General features: G+C 40.2%; 1 protein-coding gene across 2 annotated transcripts in view; it reads right to left on the bottom strand.

Moving 5' to 3' along the window:
* The window catches only part of NCOA7 (nuclear receptor coactivator 7), a 141,101-nt gene that overhangs the window by 48,455 nt on the left and 72,994 nt on the right, over positions 1-19,652 (bottom strand). For both annotated transcript variants that reach the window (XM_067010702.1, XM_059083949.2), the window contains exons 4-8: positions 14,165-14,244; positions 10,900-11,007; positions 6,636-6,749; positions 5,962-6,087; positions 4,085-4,269 (exon numbers count right to left, since the gene is read on the bottom strand). In XM_067010702.1, coding sequence (XP_066866803.1) covers positions 4,085-4,269; positions 5,962-6,087; positions 6,636-6,749; positions 10,900-11,007; positions 14,165-14,244 — 613 coding nt within the window. The remainder of the gene's footprint in view (positions 1-4,084; positions 4,270-5,961; positions 6,088-6,635; positions 6,750-10,899; positions 11,008-14,164; positions 14,245-19,652) is intronic.

Below are 19,652 nucleotides of genomic sequence, written 5' to 3'. Positions count from 1 at the left end.
AAAAATGGTGGGTGCACATGGAATGTTAAAAACAAAAACAAAAACAAAATGGATGAAAGGCAAAAACCAAAACAAAACCCAACCAAAAACCAAAACATAAATGCACTACAACTTAAATTTATGCTTAAAGGACTTTAAAATAAGGAAATGAAATCCAGAAATTGACTTCAAAATGAAAAATAAAATCAACTATAAAAAGTGGCAAAATAAAGAACCATGAGAATTGCTCGCATATCCTATTAGAAGCAAATGAATGGTATTTGAGGTCATTTATGAACATGGAGATGTCACCCACCAGATTTTTAATGATAAAATAATGTTTCTGATTTTCATGAAGGACAAAGGAGAGGGACTGTTTCAGTACTATGACTAAAATTTCTTAGATATTCAAGGCTTTTCCTTTTTTATAAAATAGTACATAAACCAACTACATTAATTCTGAATGGCTCATTGACTGAGTAGCTACTCATTTAACTGCTCTATAAAATGACTGACACTGAACCATAATTTTGGAAGATCCGATACTTCCAATAAAAGACATCCTTCTACTCCTGAAGGAGATGCAAGAGGATGATTTCCACTATTATTGTGGATATATAGCACCTGCTCCATTTTACAGTTTAAAATTTTATAGTTACCTGGGACACAGTCAATTGTTTTTCCTTAATAACAGATGCTTTACTACCCAGATTTGAGGTTTTATCAGTTACTCATTGCCATAAAGTAAAATTGATATTGTAATAAAATGAAAGAGTTAAGAAATTTATACTAATTATTATAAGTAAGAGCTCATTCAATTTACTTTTCTATAAAATTTTGAACTGGGACACAGTTAATTCTTTTTCCTTAATAACAGATGCTTTACTACCCAGATTTGATTTACAAAGAAAATATTGATTAAACATGCTCTCCAAAGTGTAAAATAAATTGTCAAGAAACACTTTTTAAAATCTGTATTTCTGCGTACCTTAGTGTCGATACTGGGTTAAAACACAGAGGTATTTAAAAATAACATTTTTGGATTTCAGAAATACATTTTCTAAAAAGGCTAGACCATATTCAGGTAATACTTTATTATTCTTGCTTTGAAATAATTATGACAATACTCAACAAAGTGCCAGGAAGTTCAAGTTACTGAACTTGAACTGTCTCCCCAAAGTTACTGAATAAATCACTTGCATGGAACAGCCATGCTTTTTCCAATACAAAATAAAAGCCTATGTAATTGTTAGGCTCTGACAAATGCTTTCAAAAGCCTCTAATTCATAATTCATTACAATTCAATAATCATTCATCGAGCCCCTAAACACCATATGCTAAAAGACAATTGTGACAGGATCTCTGTTCTGCAGGAAGCTGCACATACAGAAGTGTTCTGCTCAACACGAGCATCTCAGGAGATGTTAAAGATGCTTCAATCGTAGAGTCAAATAAGTTAGTGTAATGTAGCATAATTTCCATTTTCAGACCCCAAATTTAATTTGGCATATTAAAGGCCAAAGGAAGTCCTGTAACAAAGAAGCCCAGCTTTTCACATACATAACTAGCAAATTAATAAGCAAAACCATCTTCCATGAACACCTAAGCCCCTTCCTCATCTCTTCCTTCTCTAGCTAGCTTGACCCCCACAAAGAATGCATTCGACTGCACTCTAATCAGCCTCCTATACTACCTTCTTGTCTATCCCTCTCTCTTGTTCTACCTCATCCAAGCCGGGATTAATTCAGCCATCTCTATTTCTGCATCACAACTGTCAAGCTCTGCCAGGGCAAAGTACATAGTGGTGTCAACTGGCTCTGCTGTTAATTAATGTTTTCTAGACTTAGCCAGAGACCTAATGATGACCGATAATCCTTTCAGTTGTTCTGTTCCTAGTCTCCATGGCAGATGGAGTTACAAAATGTCTTACACAAAATATATAAAGCCTGAAGGTGAGGATGGAGAGATTTTACACACGTGCGTGCGTGCGCGCGCACACACACACACACACACTCTCTCTTTAAAAAATTATTTGCACGTGGTAGCTAGATAATTTGCACTTCTTGTTTTACCATACAACTTTAAATAATGAAATTTAAACTACTTTAAACAATTGACGGAATTCTGAGGTCAATACCAAGTTCATTTCACACTGATTCCACTACCACATTCTATTTTGCTCATTGGTGCACATACTGTTCATTAGTCTAAGAAGTCTTTATATACCTGCATCCACGGTAGCAATCACTGTACAATTCTGAAATAATTTCAACACATTAGGAGCCAATTCTCAACTCCTCTCTCTCCCACCTACAGCATTAGGCCCGGATCATGAAACACAATCTCACATTGAGAGAAATCTTTCTGTAAGAATGTACCTTCCCTATTATTAAAAGAATACTTAACATCCTAAGCTGAAGATGTGTAACAGTATTACTCCACTAGAGAGCATCACTGGGCAAGAACTGCTCCTATCTGTCTGTCCATCCACTTCCAGACTTAACTGTATATTTACCTACTCTCATCTTCTTTCCTCTTGTCACCCCATGTTCACACTTTTTTCCCAAAAGTAACTCTTTCACTCCCTCTCCTCCTTCTCATCTAAGATTCCCAGGTAGCTGGACACTCCTTCGCATGGTTCTCATGGAATGCCGTGTGCACGTCTATATCTACAGTGCTGTTCAATTACCACTTCTCTCCACCTGTCACACCCAGTAAACTGCAGGACAGGGGCCGTGACCCACCTATCTTCATATCCTTGCCACACAAGAGACACGCACTAAGATGCATTAGAAGCCTCAATCTGCGTGAATAAAAGATTCCCACAGAACAATGATTAGAGTTTCAGCTATGAACTGAAGGTTCAAATAAACAGCCTATACTTATTAGGTACCAGGCTATTTTCTAAGAGTTTTGGTATATCAATGCTTTTAGATCTTGTAACAGCTCTGCAAGCTGAAGAATACTATTAATTCCATTTTATAGATGAGAAAACAGAGGCTCAAGATTCAGTCACTCGTGAAGGTTGTGGAGCGATAAGTGGCAGAGCCAGGGAAACCCAGGCATCATCCTGCAGGACTGCCTGGCCTGCTACACTGCCTCCTAAATCTCTAGGCACTTCTGCCAGAACTTGGAAACTACCCAGTGACCATGCTCCAGTGGTTCCTTCAGTGCCTGGGCATGTGAGGGTCTAACGGATCAGATGCTAAGGACTGTAGAAGTCCAGGGGAACCTACTGGCATCAACCTCTAGGGACGCTGTGTCTGGCTTAGTTCCCTAGTTACCTTCCCTTCTTTTCCTGAGTCCAAGGGGCTAGCTTCCCTTTGTCCTGTTGGACCCACTGCTTTGCCTTTACCTTGCTATCACTGAGAGTTTCTAAAGAGTTTTACTGCTAGCACGTATATAGTATACAGAAATAGGCACACTGACCAAATGACAGAGTCAGATTATCACTACAAGTGAATCGATTCTCTGAGTTATCTTAAACTCCTTCTTCATGGGGAGCTTCTTTAAATCAAAACACTCAGTTTTAGAAGGTAAAAGTAATCAGGACTAAAGTAATATCCATCTACACTTCAGAGACAAAACAAACTACTATTACAGCCTTTGCACACCACTTAAGGTATTCCGACTACAGGGGCAGTACCTCTGCACGTCCACGCAAATCTCTCTCCACACAGGATTAAGGAAACACACGAGCTGGGGAGACTGCCTACCCTAGAATTTGCATGAGGAAGAACGTAACTCTGCTTACCAATTAAACCAAAGAGAAAATACTATTTTCTAATCGATAATCAGACAAATTCTTTCAGAGAAACTTCATTTATTCTTTCATAAATTAAGAACATGCATTGCTCTTCAGAAAAATAAGCCAAAGAAATACCATTTTTACGTGATTTTTGGATTTGAATGTTTCACTCTTCCTTATTGACCTTATCATTTCCATTTCCTCTCCTTTTTCTATTTTTTAAAATTTAGTGCACAAATATTCTACCTTCAAATTCACCTCTATACAATCTCTACCACTTGCCAATGCCCTCACTTTTTAATTGCATTTAATTCTCCCAATACCCCTTTTTCTGGTAAACAAAGAAAGATCTCTTACGATGGCAAGGCATCTTTGATCTTCATGTGGGAGATGTCATTGTAGAGCGCGATGGAAACAACCTCTTCCATGGGGCAAATGAGGCCGTACTCCTCACACCCATTTTCAATGACCAGGGGATCGGACTTATGAGGGTCAAACATGATATTGTTAGGAGTAACGATCATGACACCTCCGACCACACCCTGAAGAAAGAGACAGTACAGAGTCGCTACAGGCAAGATGCAACCACCACAGCAGCTTTAATGAACTTATGTTGCCATTCCATTGACCTTCTGAACCACGGTATCCTACAGGGCAATTGCATCCCCTCTACGAGGGCTGGAAAAAACAGGCTGATGAAATACAACGTTGGGTGTGGTGTGCTGAGCAGAGAAACAGGTTTGCCTCACTGTGGCAATCAGCTGAGCCTGGTTCTAGCATGGCTGCTGCAATAGTACAATTGTGGTAGGAGCTTGGGTTTCACACGTATGTCTCAGATTTGCCAACTCCCTGTCTGTAAAATGAGAAGGGCTGTCCCAGGTACCTTTCCAATTGAGAACTGGGTACTCTACAATCCACTCAGCACATATTCACTACCTGTCCAGCAAGTGCCTGGTACTGTGCTAGGGGAGCGGCTGTACTTCTAATATTTTGCTCTAAGATGCTTAGAAAGCCCACATTCAGCAAAATTTGACACAAATAGGAGTATGAAATTTTTGCAGACAAAACGGAATATATCCAAACTATGGAAACCAAAAGCAAAGAACAGTAGCTTGGTGGGTACTTACAGTCTGAAACTTGGTCAGTTTACATGGTAGACCCTGTTGGCCACAGGGATGTTATCTACCAGGGACAGCAGGATATAAATGACTCCCTTTAGGTAACTTATTTATTTTGATACTCTTTTTGTTTTTTTTGTGTGTGTGTGTGGTACGCGGGCCTGTCACTGTTGTGGCCTCTCCCGCTGTGGAGCACGGGCTCAACGGCCATGGTTCATGGGCCCAGCTGCTCCGCGGCACGTGGGATCTTCCCGGACCGGGGCACGAACCCGTGTCCCCTGCATCGGCAGGTGGACTCTCAACCACTGTGCCACCAGGGAAGCCCTGATACTCTTAATGAGTTTAGTGATAACCCTGGCAAAAAGTTTTGCCTTTCAGCACTACTTAGTCTTGGTTGCAAAAGTTTCAAGTGCATATCAATAATGTATTTTCCTACCATTTGAACCTGGCATGAAGTCTCTACTATGAGCACAGGAATTCGCTTTATATCAGTATTACCCCTTCTTCAGAGGCTCACAAAATGTCAGATTTGTTCTTTATACAAAACACCAACAACCAAAAAACTGAAACCACGATATAACAGACATTTTTCACACCAGTATTTCTAGCGGCAAACAGGTCGAGAACTTAACCATTTTCCAGGTTAGGTGCTAAGCTCTTCACACGAATTTTCTTTTAATTAGCATACCCTATTAGTTAAATTTTATTATTGTTCCTACTTTATAGATGCGGAAAAATGGAAGCTTAAGAAATTCAAATACTTTGCCCATCATCTCAGAACTAGTGGTGGTAGAGTCGGAATTTAAGTTCAGTGAGCCCGACTCCAGCATTTGCTCTTAAACACATTCTATACTGTCTCTCTAACAATTTATGGGCTAAGAACTGAAATATAAGTAATAAACCCAAGGTCACAAAGAATCGCATTTCAGTGTGATGATTATTATTCGCTAAGTAAAATGCCAGGCATCCAAGAGGGGAAAACTAATGGACAGTTGTGAAATCGTAAAGCTGAAACTTTGGGTAAGATATTTTAAAATAGCCTGCCTTCAGTAATTTGGAACTAGTTTAGTTTTCCATAGACTCCAAGAAAAGGAAACAAATTGCATAGCCATATACCTTTCCATCGGTGAAGTAGCGACAATTCATTTTTAAAAATTTTACCACGCCTGGCTCGTCCTCTTCAGAAGTGGATGATAAGACTCTCTCAATGGGTTTTAAGGCCTTTCTTGCTAAGTCAGCATCCTTTAGAAAGCAAAAATTTCCAAAGTCAAATAGAAGCACTTTTTCAAAAGATTATTCATTTATTTGAATCAAGCCATCGACGTTCCCTGTAAGTGACCTGTTCCTACTTAACGCGAACATAAAAAAAGGCATATGTCTTTCAACCTTCAAAAACATCACCCAAATCAAACTAAGATTTTTTAAAAGCACATATGTATGAACCCATAAAAATGCCTCATCAAGTATCTTTAGAAAATACCTTAAATGAAAGAATTTATATTGGACTCATGGTTCAAATTCTTTAGAAAAAGGAGTACAAATAAATTATTGGTCTCATTGAGAGTTTAACTTCATACTTCTACATAAATAAGACATGCATTTCTGCCTTTGAGACCTTAAATGTGAACAGGTCTCTTCTCTCAACTAATGACAAATTACTTAACCCCACCTCTTTGTCGAGGGAGGAGAGTTTCAGATGAACTCTTGTGAAAAATAACATGTAGAATTCTGCAATAACTCTAAACCATTGCTGAGAAATATGAACTTCAGTGCATGAATGAAATACATACAGGCAGTTTATCATATTCTGCATCTGATGATGAAGGAGAAACAGTAGCACCAGGACTGGAGGATGATAACCTTAAGGTACTGGAAGGAAAGTTGGCATCTGGCACAAAAAGAACCTGAGAATGGGAAAGACAAGCTAGGTGAGTCCCAGGGATCGGGCAACGCACAAGGCAGTGTTTAGAGCAATTACTCTCTGTACAGTATCATGCTGGGTGTGTGACTAAGACCTAGCTGGCTGTCACAGAACTCATGAGCTACTTGGGGTCTTCCAGACTAATCCATGAAACTATACTCAGCGATATGAATGTGCAGATGGGTGCAGTGCAAAGGGTACTGAACACACTGCAGGAGCTCACAGAGGGGAGAGGAAAGTGGGGGAGTATTCTGCAAAGGCCATATGAAGCAGGTGGGTCCAAGTGAAGCTTTGGACAATACAAAGGATTTGGATAGGGAGGGAAGAGCCTTCCTGGGCAGGGTACTAATAGTACAAGGGAATAGAGGAGAGAGTCGCATGGCATGTTTCCAAACATAATTCCTGTGTCAGGAAGAAAGGGGACACATCTAGGCTTCCTGACTCTAAGCAGGCCCTGAGTGCTAACGCAGTGAGGTCCTTATATGATAAACTATACAAGATAGTATCAATGTACAAGATAGTATCAATAATCAATACTTTCTCTTCCATCACTGTTTAGGTTATCTAAAAAAAAATAAAATAAAATCCCCTAAATTGTACTAAATAGCTTCCTTCTGTAAAATATTCTGGTTCCCGAAGTGTTATTGTGATTCTGTTATTCAACACTTTTTTCACGAGACATGGCTACGTTCTGGCATTATATCAAAAACAGTTTTAAAATGACCTCTAATGTTATAAAACATAATTCAGAGCAAATCATGTAACAGCTGTTTAACAGCTGTCATTCACTCTTCATCCTTTCAGTCATCTCTCTATTTTAACTTAAGTTATTTAAAATCTCTCTTCAATCCAGAAAAAAATGAGGCAACAACAAAAGACACATTAAGATAAAGGTGGGAAAATCATCATCAAGGAGAAATAAGATGAGGACTGATTATACTGAAAACGTGCTCCAAAATTACCAAACATTCATTGAGAAGTGGGCCATAAAACTGGCTCTAAGTTTCCCAATAACCAATGCAAAGAGATAGACGTCATGAATTAACAGAATTCAATGTCCATAAAATAAAAACAAACCAGTTTCTTAGATGTACAAGTATTCTTCCATGAAGTCTAATTTAAAATTTAAAAAAGTGTCTCATGGTGAACTCTTTGTCCTTGATGACACATTGACAGTAAATACAATAAACAGTTTTGAAGGACTGTTCTTTTTTTTTTTTGCAGTACACGGGCCTCTCACTGTTGTGGCCTCTCCCGCTGTGGAGCACAGGCTCAATGGCCATGGCTCATGGGCCCAGCCACTCCGCGGCATGTGGGATCTTCCCGGACCGGGGCACGAACCCGTGTCCCCTGCATCCGCAGGCGGACTCTCAACCACAGCGCCACCAGGGAAGCCCCATTGAAGGACTGTTCTTTATAACAACTTCAAAATGGGTCAATGGAAAATGTCAGAAGTTTAGAGTTCCATAAGAGCAATTTACAGAAGGCTAAAATTACACGGTCTTAGTATACAGCTCTTACTTATCATATGTATCTAGGCTAGAGGGATGGATAGATGTCATTTCTTCCAAACAATTATCCATTAATATTTTTTTTGCACCTGAGCTCTTGACAAGCATTAGGCAACATAGCGTGAGATACTATTGTCTGACATTCTAAATGTCAAATCAAAGGGATAATTTCCTATGCATAAACAGTCCACTGCACTGTAGGTAGAAGTAACAGTTGAACACTGGGAAGCTCAGTCAAAATACGTCTTACTTGAACATGGAAGTGAGTCTGGATCACTCTTCTCAATTCCTTATCTTTGCCAGAAAAATCATGAGTAGAGCTAGATGCTGGGACAAGTAACAGCACATAACTGTTTAGTTATATGAGGGCTACACAGCACAGTAAAGGCTAGAAGGGACATCCGAGATAATGCAGCCCAACCCCTCATTTCAGAGATAAGGAAACCAGGGTCCAAAAAGGAAGTGACTTACCCAAGTCAAATAGTTACTAAAGGGTCAAAGGAAATGATGCTTTGGGGCACCTATTTCTATATTTTTACCCTTAAGTAGGCATATTAAAACAGTTCCTATACCTCCTATTAGCTACTGGACCTTAATCCAGTTCACTTAGTAAACGAATAAAGAATCACCCTAAGTTATTTTACTAAATTCCAGTGACTGCAGTCTTTAGCCTTGAATTAGTAAGCCTAGGTTCACTGCTATGGGTCAGTTACACATTATGCAGCAATACCCCAGATTATAAGGAACCCAATAAAAGTGCCTGAAATCTAATTTTCCTAGAGATAAAAATTTATTAATTTTTAAAAAGTTTTAATTCATATTTCCCCTCAATTACCTGGTATCAGCAATATAGTAATATCTCCTTTTGACAAGGACATAAATACCAAAAGCATGATAGTACAAACTGGCCAATTTATGGTCTGTTGGTTTCATTTGCTGCCCTTGAAGGAAATGCAAAGAATACCACCATTGCCTGAATGAAGTTATACTTAGAAGAAGCAGTATACATCTATGTCACTATAGAGATGCAGGAACATGGTCTAGTAAGTCAACAATGCAACTGGAATGTGCTCATGGCAACCAAGTAGTTCTATAGATGGGACTGGAAACTTGGCCTCAGCAAGGCTCTGCCTATGACTGGGCCATTTACATTTATTGGCTAAGTGTAGTTTTCAAGTAGAAAGATAAGAATATCTTATGCAGAAGGTATTTAAAAAATTGCTGGATTAACCGAGAATGGCAAAATTATATGACATGTCAATTTCATTTAGTTTAACAAAGTACTAAAAGCCTGGGAAAAAATGTGTGGCTTTTTTAAAAATTGAAATATCATTGATTTATAATATTGCATTAGTTTCAGGTGTACAGCAAAGTGATTCAGTTATATATATATTTTTCAGATTATATTCCACTATAGATTAATTCAAGATATTGAATATAGTTCTCTGTGCTATACGGTAAATCCTTGCCACTTATATATTTTAATGTATAGTTGTTTGTATCTGTTAATCCCATACTCTTAATTTGTCTCTCTCTTTTTCCCTCTCTCCTTTGGTAACCATAAGTTTGTTTTCTACGTCTGTTAGTTTATTTCTGTTTTGTATATAGACTCATTTGCATTATGTTTTAGATTTCATGTGTAGTGATATCACATAGTATTTGTCTTTCTCTGTCTTATTTCACCAAGTATAATATTCTCTAGGTCCATCCATGTTGCTGCAAATGGCAATATTTCATTCTTCTTTATGGCTGAGTAATATTCCACTGTGTATATGGGCACTTGGGTTGTTGTTTCCATGTCTTGGCTATTGTAAATAGTGCTGCTATGAACACTGGTGCATGTATCTTTCTGAATTAGAGTTTTTGTTTTTTCTGGATATATATCCAGGAGAAGGATTGCTGGATTATACAGTAGCTCTGTTTTTTAAGGAACCTCCATACTGTTCTTCATAGTGGCTGCACCAATTTACATTCCCACCAAACAGTGTAGAGGGTTCCCTTTTCTCCACACCCTCTCCAGCATTTATTACTGTAGACTTCTCAATGACAGCCATTCTGACCGGTGTGAGGTGATACCTCATTGCTGTTTTGATCTGTATTTCTCTAATAATTAGCAATGTTGAGCATCTTTTTGTGTGTCTGTAGGCATTTCTTGATGGTCCTGCTGAATGTCTCCACCTTTGGCTGGATTGACTTCTTTTGTCATGGTATCAAATCAAGACCAAAATGACAAAAATTTTGCCTAATTTAAAACAAAACAATGACCACAGTGGACCCCAGGAGTGGACTAAACTGAAACCTGCAATTCTAAATTAAATATTGTAAGAATATCTGTATGAAATTCTACAGGGAAAAAAGGTACATTAATTTAACTTTTCTTGATGGAAACATCTATAACACAAATGATAGTTTGTCAACTGTGTTAATCATTTGCAAAGCATTCATCTCTGAACAGTTCATAAGTACCAGGATGCTTTCAGAAGTCTTGGATCTAAATGGAAGACTGAACCAATGCACATTATCACTGATGATAATCCTGTGACACTAAGAGTGAGTCATTAAAAATGGCAACAAAAATAAATGCAAAATTTCTAAAGTAAAATTCAACAAGAAAATCATTACCTGGCCTGGAACAATAGTATGTGTAAAAAGCTTATTCAGTTCCACTAGTTTATTGGGAGTGATGTTAAATTTCAGTGCTATGGAGTTTAGCGTGTCCTGGCTTCCAGCCTAGAATAATCAAACAAACAAGATTCAATACACAAAGCAAAAAGCAAACAAAACCTTCCTCTTGATAGTCAACATTAATCTATTTGTGATATGGGTGAGTAAAAATGTAACACATACATCCAAATGTATTATGAAAAAAGCGAATACATTCTCAATTCTTAACAAAAAAAGTCTTATATATTATTCATTTCTGGACTCCCTTATCTTCAAATTTCACTGTCCACTAATAGATTTCTAAACTTACTCTGGCACAACTTAGGTGTATGGAGTAGAGGGCGTGTGAGGTATAATATAAAGCTAAGAAGAAAAGAAATATTACAGACAGTACCACTCCTAGGGGTAATAGGACTACTTTTTCTCTTTGCATTTTTCTGTCTGTCTATTTGCCTGTTTCTTTACTGCACTTTAGGCTCCTGGATTGTGGCCTGTTAATGGCCTTTTTCCCCACAGTGCCTGACACGTAGAAGGCACTTAAATATTTGATGAATGAAAAAAGTGAAAGGCAGAGAAATCTAAAAGAACTTCAGATTAGCTACAAATATTGTTCACTGACATTAAAAATGACGATTTCCCATGGTCAGCCAAATTAGTGTTATTCTTTAAATCTATAAAACTTGTGATATGTCTCAGGTGTACATGTTTCTTTCCTTCTCTAATAGAAAGGGAATAGGAATAAAAAGGGCAGTAAGAAGATGTGAAACTTCAGTGAAAAAGCTCCACCCAAAAAGAAGTCTGCTGCCTCTGGTAAGGTCAATATCCCGGGACAGACTCCTTGTCCAGGGTCACTGGATGGAACTTGTTAGCAGGAGGTCATTCTGGCGAGTGTCACTGAGAAGTTCCCAACTATAGCCCTGGGTCAACACTGGTGGCTGACCCTGTAAGCAGAACTGGCTCCACCAGGGGAGCCTTGAATTATAGGTGGAAATTTTAGGTGGCTGCAGGAGGCTGTGGACAGGTGCAAAGGTACAGATGCAGAATTCACTCACTGCCCTTAAGTGTCAAAAACCCACCAACTAGATGAACTGTCTCAGGCTAACCAAGTTCATAGTTACAGACTGCATTAAAATTACCTCAAAGTATTTCTAGAACAAGACATAAATACGTATATTTTTAAAAGATCATTGAGAACTTAACCTATGCCTCACCTTACCCTGAGCAAAATCACGTGTACTAAAGTGAAAAAACTTTTTTTAAATATATTTTTTTCAAATAGTTTATATTTACATAATATATTCAAATCCGGGGGGTTTCAGGGTTTAGCGTCAGTATAAGACACAGTTTGATAATATAGACTAGAGCCAGACTGCTGGACCTGAATTCCAAATCTGCCACTTGCCAGCTGTGTGATCTTGGGTCATTTGTTTAACTTCTCTGTACCTCAGTTTCTTCATCCAAATTGAGATACCTAATTATAATTTCTAATTCAAGAGCACTTACCTCATGGCAAGTGATCAATAAATTGGCTTCATATTTTTACACAAAAACTTGAAGATACTATGTATAGGGGCTTCAGGAAAGGAGAAAAATTTTAACAATCTGCCGTTATTACACAAGGATAAGACATACATATGGAACCAAGTTACAGACCCTGGGAGGGATACTGGTATCATTAAATGTCTGAAACTAAACAGAAGGCTTGAACATCCACAGCTCTGGAGCAATCAGGTAAGTGGTTCTGGTCATGGTTCTCTACACACGAAGTTATGGATCACCTTTTATTCCCGACAACAAGTACACAAAGTAACTTGCCAACTAAAACTGATCTCCATAACATAAATCAATCAGGTGGATAGATCTGAATTACTAATTTGATCACCGTTATATGAATTAATTTGGGGTTGATTTTTTTTTTTACTCTCACTGCCTTATTTAGTACATGCTCTGTGAAGCATCTCCTAGCAAAGATACTTCTCATTTCCTCGGAGGGGCTCGTGAATCACACTGTAGGATACACACATGGCTTTAGAATTAATATTGTTATTAATGATAAATAATCCAACACTTCCTCAGTATCTTCTAGGAGGTAAGGAACTGGGCTAGGTGTTATGGGGATCAACAATATATTGCAGACGGTGGTAATGTGAGATATATAATCACCCCCAAATCCTTTCTGGAAAGGACCAAGCCTATAAACCATAGCAAGATGCCTAGGGATGTTCACAGAGCACTAAGCATGAAATGCTGGTGCCAGGCTCTTCAGTGTGATGCTCTAGAAGCTTGGAGAGGATTCACCATTCCAGAAGAAATGGCAGGGAGGGACAGGCCTTGCTGCTTGCCTTATATAGAGCCTGGCACGGCACACAAATAATGAGTAGAAAATAAATACACGTGAGGAAAACACAGGGGCAATGGCAACAGCACTTAATTTCTTTCTGGAAGTCAGAGATCACTCTTCAGCAATGCTAGTTCAAAGTGAATCAGAACAGATCTATAACTGAGTGCCCACTTTACACCAGGCCTAGGATAAGCAGACGCTGCTCCTGGGCTCCAGGAGCTCATGGCGCAATGAGAGAGATGAACACATGAACGGGGAGGTGCAGCAACGGACACATGCACTGCATTATTCATGTGTTGATTCAACCATATGGAGGCCTATACCCTGCAAGCACCAGAAATAAGAGTGGTGACCAAAGAGGGATCTGGTCTCTCTCCGTGGGTGTATGAATTAAGGCACAATCTAGATATAACAATCACACTACTGAATCGATGTTGTTAAACTGAGATAAACTATGTAAAGGAACGTGATTCCATGAGAGAGAAAAATGAAGGGATCTGGCCTAGACTTGCTGGATGGTCACGGAAAGGAAGACTGAACATGGAGAGTAATGGGAAGAAGATGTTAAGGCTAAGGGTCTGGTTTGTTGAAATGTATGGAGGATGGAGCCACTGCTTCTTGAACAAAGACCAAGCATGGAGGTCTAAGTTAATGTTTGAGTAGACAACTGAATCTTTGGTTTGGGAACGCAGAAAGCATGTCTGGGATGGAGACCTAAAATTGGTCATCCTTGGCATATCAAAAGGTAATTCAAGTAACAGGTATACCCAGGGAAAAAATAAGGAAGGAAGAGAAATGACTAAGGGGCAGGATGTGTCAGGGAGAAACATTATGTAAATCTAGTGGTATTAACAAACTTTCATTCTACCTGTTTATACTTACAGTGTATTCCATAGTACCCTGGGGCTTCTGAACCACCATCTTCTTTTCTATTTTATCATGTGTTTTGTTTTGATTGTCATCTGAAGAATAAAATGTTTATAAGTGAATGATTTCATTTTCAGAAATTGAGGATAGGGTAATCTACAGTATATTAAAACCCACTTTCAAATTGACTTTGAAAAAAAAAAGATTAAAAGAAAAGTGGACTAAATGTACAAATAGACCAAACTCATAAAAACATATTGTTCATCCATGTATACTTGAATAAATGATTAATGTTAACTGTGATCAAACAGTACAAATAACAATGAGGTTTTGCTTTATAGTTATTCAAGTATTCATTTAAATGATAATGTATAAAGACGAAGTTAAAGTAAAACTAGTACAGTCATGATATAAATGACGTATAATGATGTATAATGTAAATCAGTACAGCCCTTTTAGAAGGTGATTTGTCAATATGTAACAATAGCTATAAAAATGTTCATTCTTTGACTCAGTAATCTTTCCCTTATTTATCCTAAGGAAAAATTCAAAAGAAGAAAAATGCTATGCACAGCATATGGTTACTGCAGTATTATTTATAATAATGAAAACTTGTAAAGACCTATATGTTCAACAACATATTAAGTTGGACCACAGATTTTGCTATTTCTAAGGGTCAAACTGGTCAACCTGATAATACGGCAGCTGCATATGATTCAACCTAATTGTTATGATTAAATGTATCAACCCAGACACTGAATACCAGAGAGACATATATCAATGGATACAAATTAAGTGACAAAAAGTACAAAATTGAATTAACTATGAAAAGATGCTCTAACTTGTATGAGATCAGAAAAATGCAAATTAAGACGCAGCATCATTTTACATCTATTAGCGTGGCAAAAATCAGAAAGCTGGATAATTCTAGTGTTGGCAAAGATGTGAACTGCTACTAGCAATGTAAACTGGTACAGCCATCCCAGCAAATTAAGCATATGTAGCCCGTACGAGTCAGCAAACTAACCCACAGATATACATCCTCTCCCAGGAGATATCATGAAGTAACCTGCTGGAGGGTATACAGAACAACAGTATCTGTGGCAGTGAGGAGCAGGAGGGTAAGCAAAATATATCTAATTACTGCCTAGAATCCCAGAGCATAACAAGCCAGAAGTATACACTGGGGCTTCCCTGGTGGCACAGTGGTTAAGAATCTGTCTGCCAATGCAGGGGACACAGGTTTGACCCCTGGGGCGGGAAGATCCCACATGCCGCAGAGCAACTAGGCCCGTGAGCCACAACTACTGAGCCTGCACGTCTGGAGCCTGTGCTCCGCAACAAGAGAGGCCGTGACAGTGAGAGGCCCGCGCACCGCAATGAAGAGTGGCCCCTGCTTGCCACAACTAGAGAAAGCCCTCGCACAGAAACGAAGACCCAACACAGCCAAAAATAAATAAAAATAATAATAAATTTAGAAGTATACACTGCAACATGTTTACATCGAGAGAAACAGAATGAGATGTACAGAATGGTATCATTATGTATATTTTTAAAAGCTGTCCACAAAACTACACACATTTTTCAAGGCCACATCCAGACAAAAGCCTATACACATTGAACACAACAGAATGGAGTGCAGCTGGGAGAGAAACGGGAGTGGGGAATGAGGATAAAAAGGAACTCATGAATAAATAACGAAGGGCCCAGCTCTGACCAGTGATGACAAGCCATGCGCTCTGAAGTGTGATGAACACATCCCTCTACATCTGAGGTCCTACAACTCCCCACAGCCACACGCAAACCAACAATATCATTTAAACTACACAACAAATGTGAGTGAACTGGATGAGAGCTGGAAGGTAACACAGAAAAATGAAAAGAGTTCATTCACGTGGGATTTACTGACTTTTAAGTATTTCCTTTACATTATTTTTGTTGCTGTTGTTTGTTTGTTTTGTGGTACGCGGGCGTCTCACTGTTGTGGCCTCTCCCGTTGCGGAGCACAGGCTGCGGACGCGCAGGCTCAGCGGCCACGGCTCACGGGCCCAGCCGCCCCGCGGCACGTGGGATCTTCCCGGACCGGGGCACGAACCCGCGTCCCCTGCATCGACAGGCGGACTCTCAACCACTGCGCCACCAGGGAAGCCCTCCTTTACATTATTTTAAATGAAGAACCAAGAAAAAAAAAAAAAAGATGCTGCTATCAGTATCCTTTTCTAGTCCTTTGTAGAACCAGAGACACCCTGAAAAATCCCTCTGCTGTAAAAAATGACCTCCCTTCTGTCAGGTGACCACATCTAAATTACTTCAGGAAGATGAGCCTGTACTGACTGTGGTTTTCAGATCTCCAAATTCTGCAGATCAGAGATTCCACACAGCCTACTGAAAAACCCAATCACAGTATTTTACAACTCTTATCATCTACCTGGTGTTCATTCTTGTTAATATCTCAGCTCCACTCTGTGTCCCACACTCCTGCCCTTCTCTGTCACCATAAACAGCTGTCCCTTTAGGTCCTCGTGCTTTCAGCACAGTCTCTTCATGTCCTTCTGTAGGTGCTTCCTATTTCTAGAACCTAAGCTGCCGTTTCCCATCTGTGGCAGCTACAGCCCATGCCCTTCCACAGGCTGTGCATAAGCATCTCTGGTCCCAATGAAGGCACTGCTGTAAGCCATCAAATCATGAGAGTTTCCATACCGTTCAGCTGCCAAAGAAAGACAGGTGCTGGCTGAGCCTTTCAGGATAAACTTAACTATGTACATCTGAATTAGTACAAAAATTACTTTCCTTTGGCACAAGTGGGTAGGCCAGAAAAATGGCAATCACAGTAAACAAAAACCCGCCAGAGTCTAAGATTTTGGAATGTAAACTGGCACATTCCAAGGACCCAAATGTCTTCATATCAGCATAGCCCAAGGAAAGGCTTCATATTACTTCCTAAATATTTTCTTGCAGTAACTTTTCAAGATGGCCGGCTGCTTGTCTCAATAAGCGAAGTCCTGGATACCTTGTCTAGATGGGTTCTGCAGCACATGGCCCACAAGGCACTGGGGAGAGCGGGGGAGAGACCTGAGCCTCCTTGGAAAGAGCTACTTTGCTGCGCTTCAGGAGGGGGCTCCAGGCCATCGGCAAGGATGCAATTATCTCTCAATGACACCTGACACCTCTCCTTCAAGCTTTAGCCCTCCTCAGGCCCTTTACACCTATCCAAATTCGGATCCTCCCCCTGCTTACAAAAACCTGAAGCAAATGATATAAAAGTATCCACTGCCAGAGGAGAAAATTGGCCAGGTGATCCTCAGAAGCCATTCAGAACAAAGCAACTATGCCTCCTATTTGCCCCACCTTTGAAAAGTTTCAGAGCCAGTTTTTCCCACCCAGTAAGAATGTAGCTGGGACAAAATTGACCAAAACCCTAGAAGAATGAAACATAAGCCCTTTTGCCTAACCTGTCTCGTTTCTCATAAATCCTGGAGGGGCTGAAACAGGGAACGGGGAGAACCTGTGTTGACCTCAGGTGGACCTGGTGCCCTGCCCACAGCCCTGCTTCCTCCTCCCTTCCCAGCCCACAGGAGGGCCAGGGGTGTCCAGAAAACAAGGCTCTTGCCTCCTGCATCTGAGGAGATGCTAGATATGTTTACAGAAAGACTCTTCTCTCTCCATGTGTTGGGGCTAAAAGAAGGTGATGTTCAGGAGAATGTCCAGGAAGTGAAAAGGCATGAAAGTCGGATGTAAAGGAAACCTTTCACTAGGTGATCTGTGAAGTCGTGGAGGTTACAACTGCCAAGAGAATATCCGAGGTTTGAGAACAGATCCTAAGGAAGGCTTAGATTTGGGGGGCGGGGGACGAAAAGAAGTGTGGCTGATTGGCGGGTGGGGAGGATTGAAAAGGTAGGAAAATGAGTGTCATGTCACAAAGGCGTGGAAAAAAGTTAAAGGAAAGTTGTACTGACTGTCAAATGTTGCCTTGAGGATGAGAGATGGAAATGTGGAAACAGGTAACTGGGAGGTCACAGAGGTCCTGAGGTGAAAAGTGGAGGGATCTCAAGACAGATGGTGTTAACCCTATCAGTAAAGTTATTTGCTAAAGTGTACGGAGGTGAAGACAGGACTGGGGGTTTAAGGGGTTGTGACATTTGGAAGAGTTATTGTGGCAAAGGTCAGGTTTTAATAAAATGAATACCGAAAGAAACAACAAGAAGAAGCAGTAAGGGTTTCCCCAGGGGTGGGTCTCAACATCAGGGTGACAGACCATGCAAGAAATAAGCAAATCCCCTGCTGTCATCGCCACCTATGGGGTTAGGACATGCAAGCAGGGCAGCAGGGGCTCGAGGAGGGCTAGGTGAGGGGCACCGAGACGGGGTTAGGAGAATGACATAATGTGTTAGCTTCCTATTGCTACTGTAAGACATTACCACAAATCTAGTGGCTCCAAATAAAAAATAGACACAAACGTACTCTCTTACAGTTCTGTACATTCCAAGTCTGACATGGGTCTCACCGGGCAAAATTCACGGCGTCAGCAGGCAGTTCTTTTCGGAGGCTATAGGGGAAGACCGGGTTCCTGGCCTGTTCACCTCAGAAGGAGCCCACTTTCCTCAACTCAAGATCCCTTCCTCGGTCTGCAAAGCCAGCAACACCAAGCCGTGTGCTCTCATGCTGCCGTTTCTCTAGATCTCTCTCTCCTGCCACCCTCGTTCACTTTTCAGAATCCTCATGTTTATACTGGGCACCTGGATAATCCAGGGATGTGCTCCTCCTTCAGGTCAGCTGATTAGCAAGCTTAATTCCATCTACAACCTTAATTCGCCTTTGCTGTGTAACCTAACAGGTTTTGGAGATTAGGACATGGATATCTTTTGGGGAGGGTGGGAGGGCATGAGGGCAGGCATTATTCTGCCTACCACAGGTGGAGAACAGGTTTATGGGAAAAGATAAAAGAGGCTCAGATCCGAAGAGGGGATTTTTGAGGATTCAAGTCGTGATCTCAGGTGTGAATGTGAGTGTGCTGGGGAGAAGGGGGATAGGGGAAGGTGGATGGAGGTGTTCAGGAATGCAGCCCTGGTTATATGTTTCAGTTCTGGGAAAATGCCAGCAAGAAGGAGACAACATCAATGTCACTGAAACCTGAGCATCTGGCTCCTGGCACAGACCACTGGGGACTGAGTGAAGTCAGGACAGTGGACATTATCCATTATTGTACTTGAAAACCGAAACACAAAGAGATACCTGTGAATTCCCTGGATCTTGATTCCATAAGCTCTACATAGATAGAGGAAGGATAGAAAAGTCAGTGCGTAGCTTTGTTATTTCTATTATCAACTATCTGAACAAGCACGAACAGAACGTTGAAAGTTATCAGGTTTTCAAATTATATCAGAACCAATTTTCCTCTGGCCTTACATCTACCGTGTGTGTGCGCCCCTTCTTCCCTTACTCCTCTTGAACAATCAATTCTCTCCCTTCCTTCCATCTCTATCATAAGACCATCTGAATAGGT

The sequence above is a fragment of the Kogia breviceps genome, chromosome 13 (assembly GCF_026419965.1).
Source record: "Kogia breviceps isolate mKogBre1 chromosome 13, mKogBre1 haplotype 1, whole genome shotgun sequence".
Classification (NCBI taxonomy): Eukaryota; Metazoa; Chordata; class Mammalia; order Artiodactyla; family Physeteridae; genus Kogia; species Kogia breviceps.
This window is presented reverse-complemented; position numbering and strand designations above follow the sequence as displayed.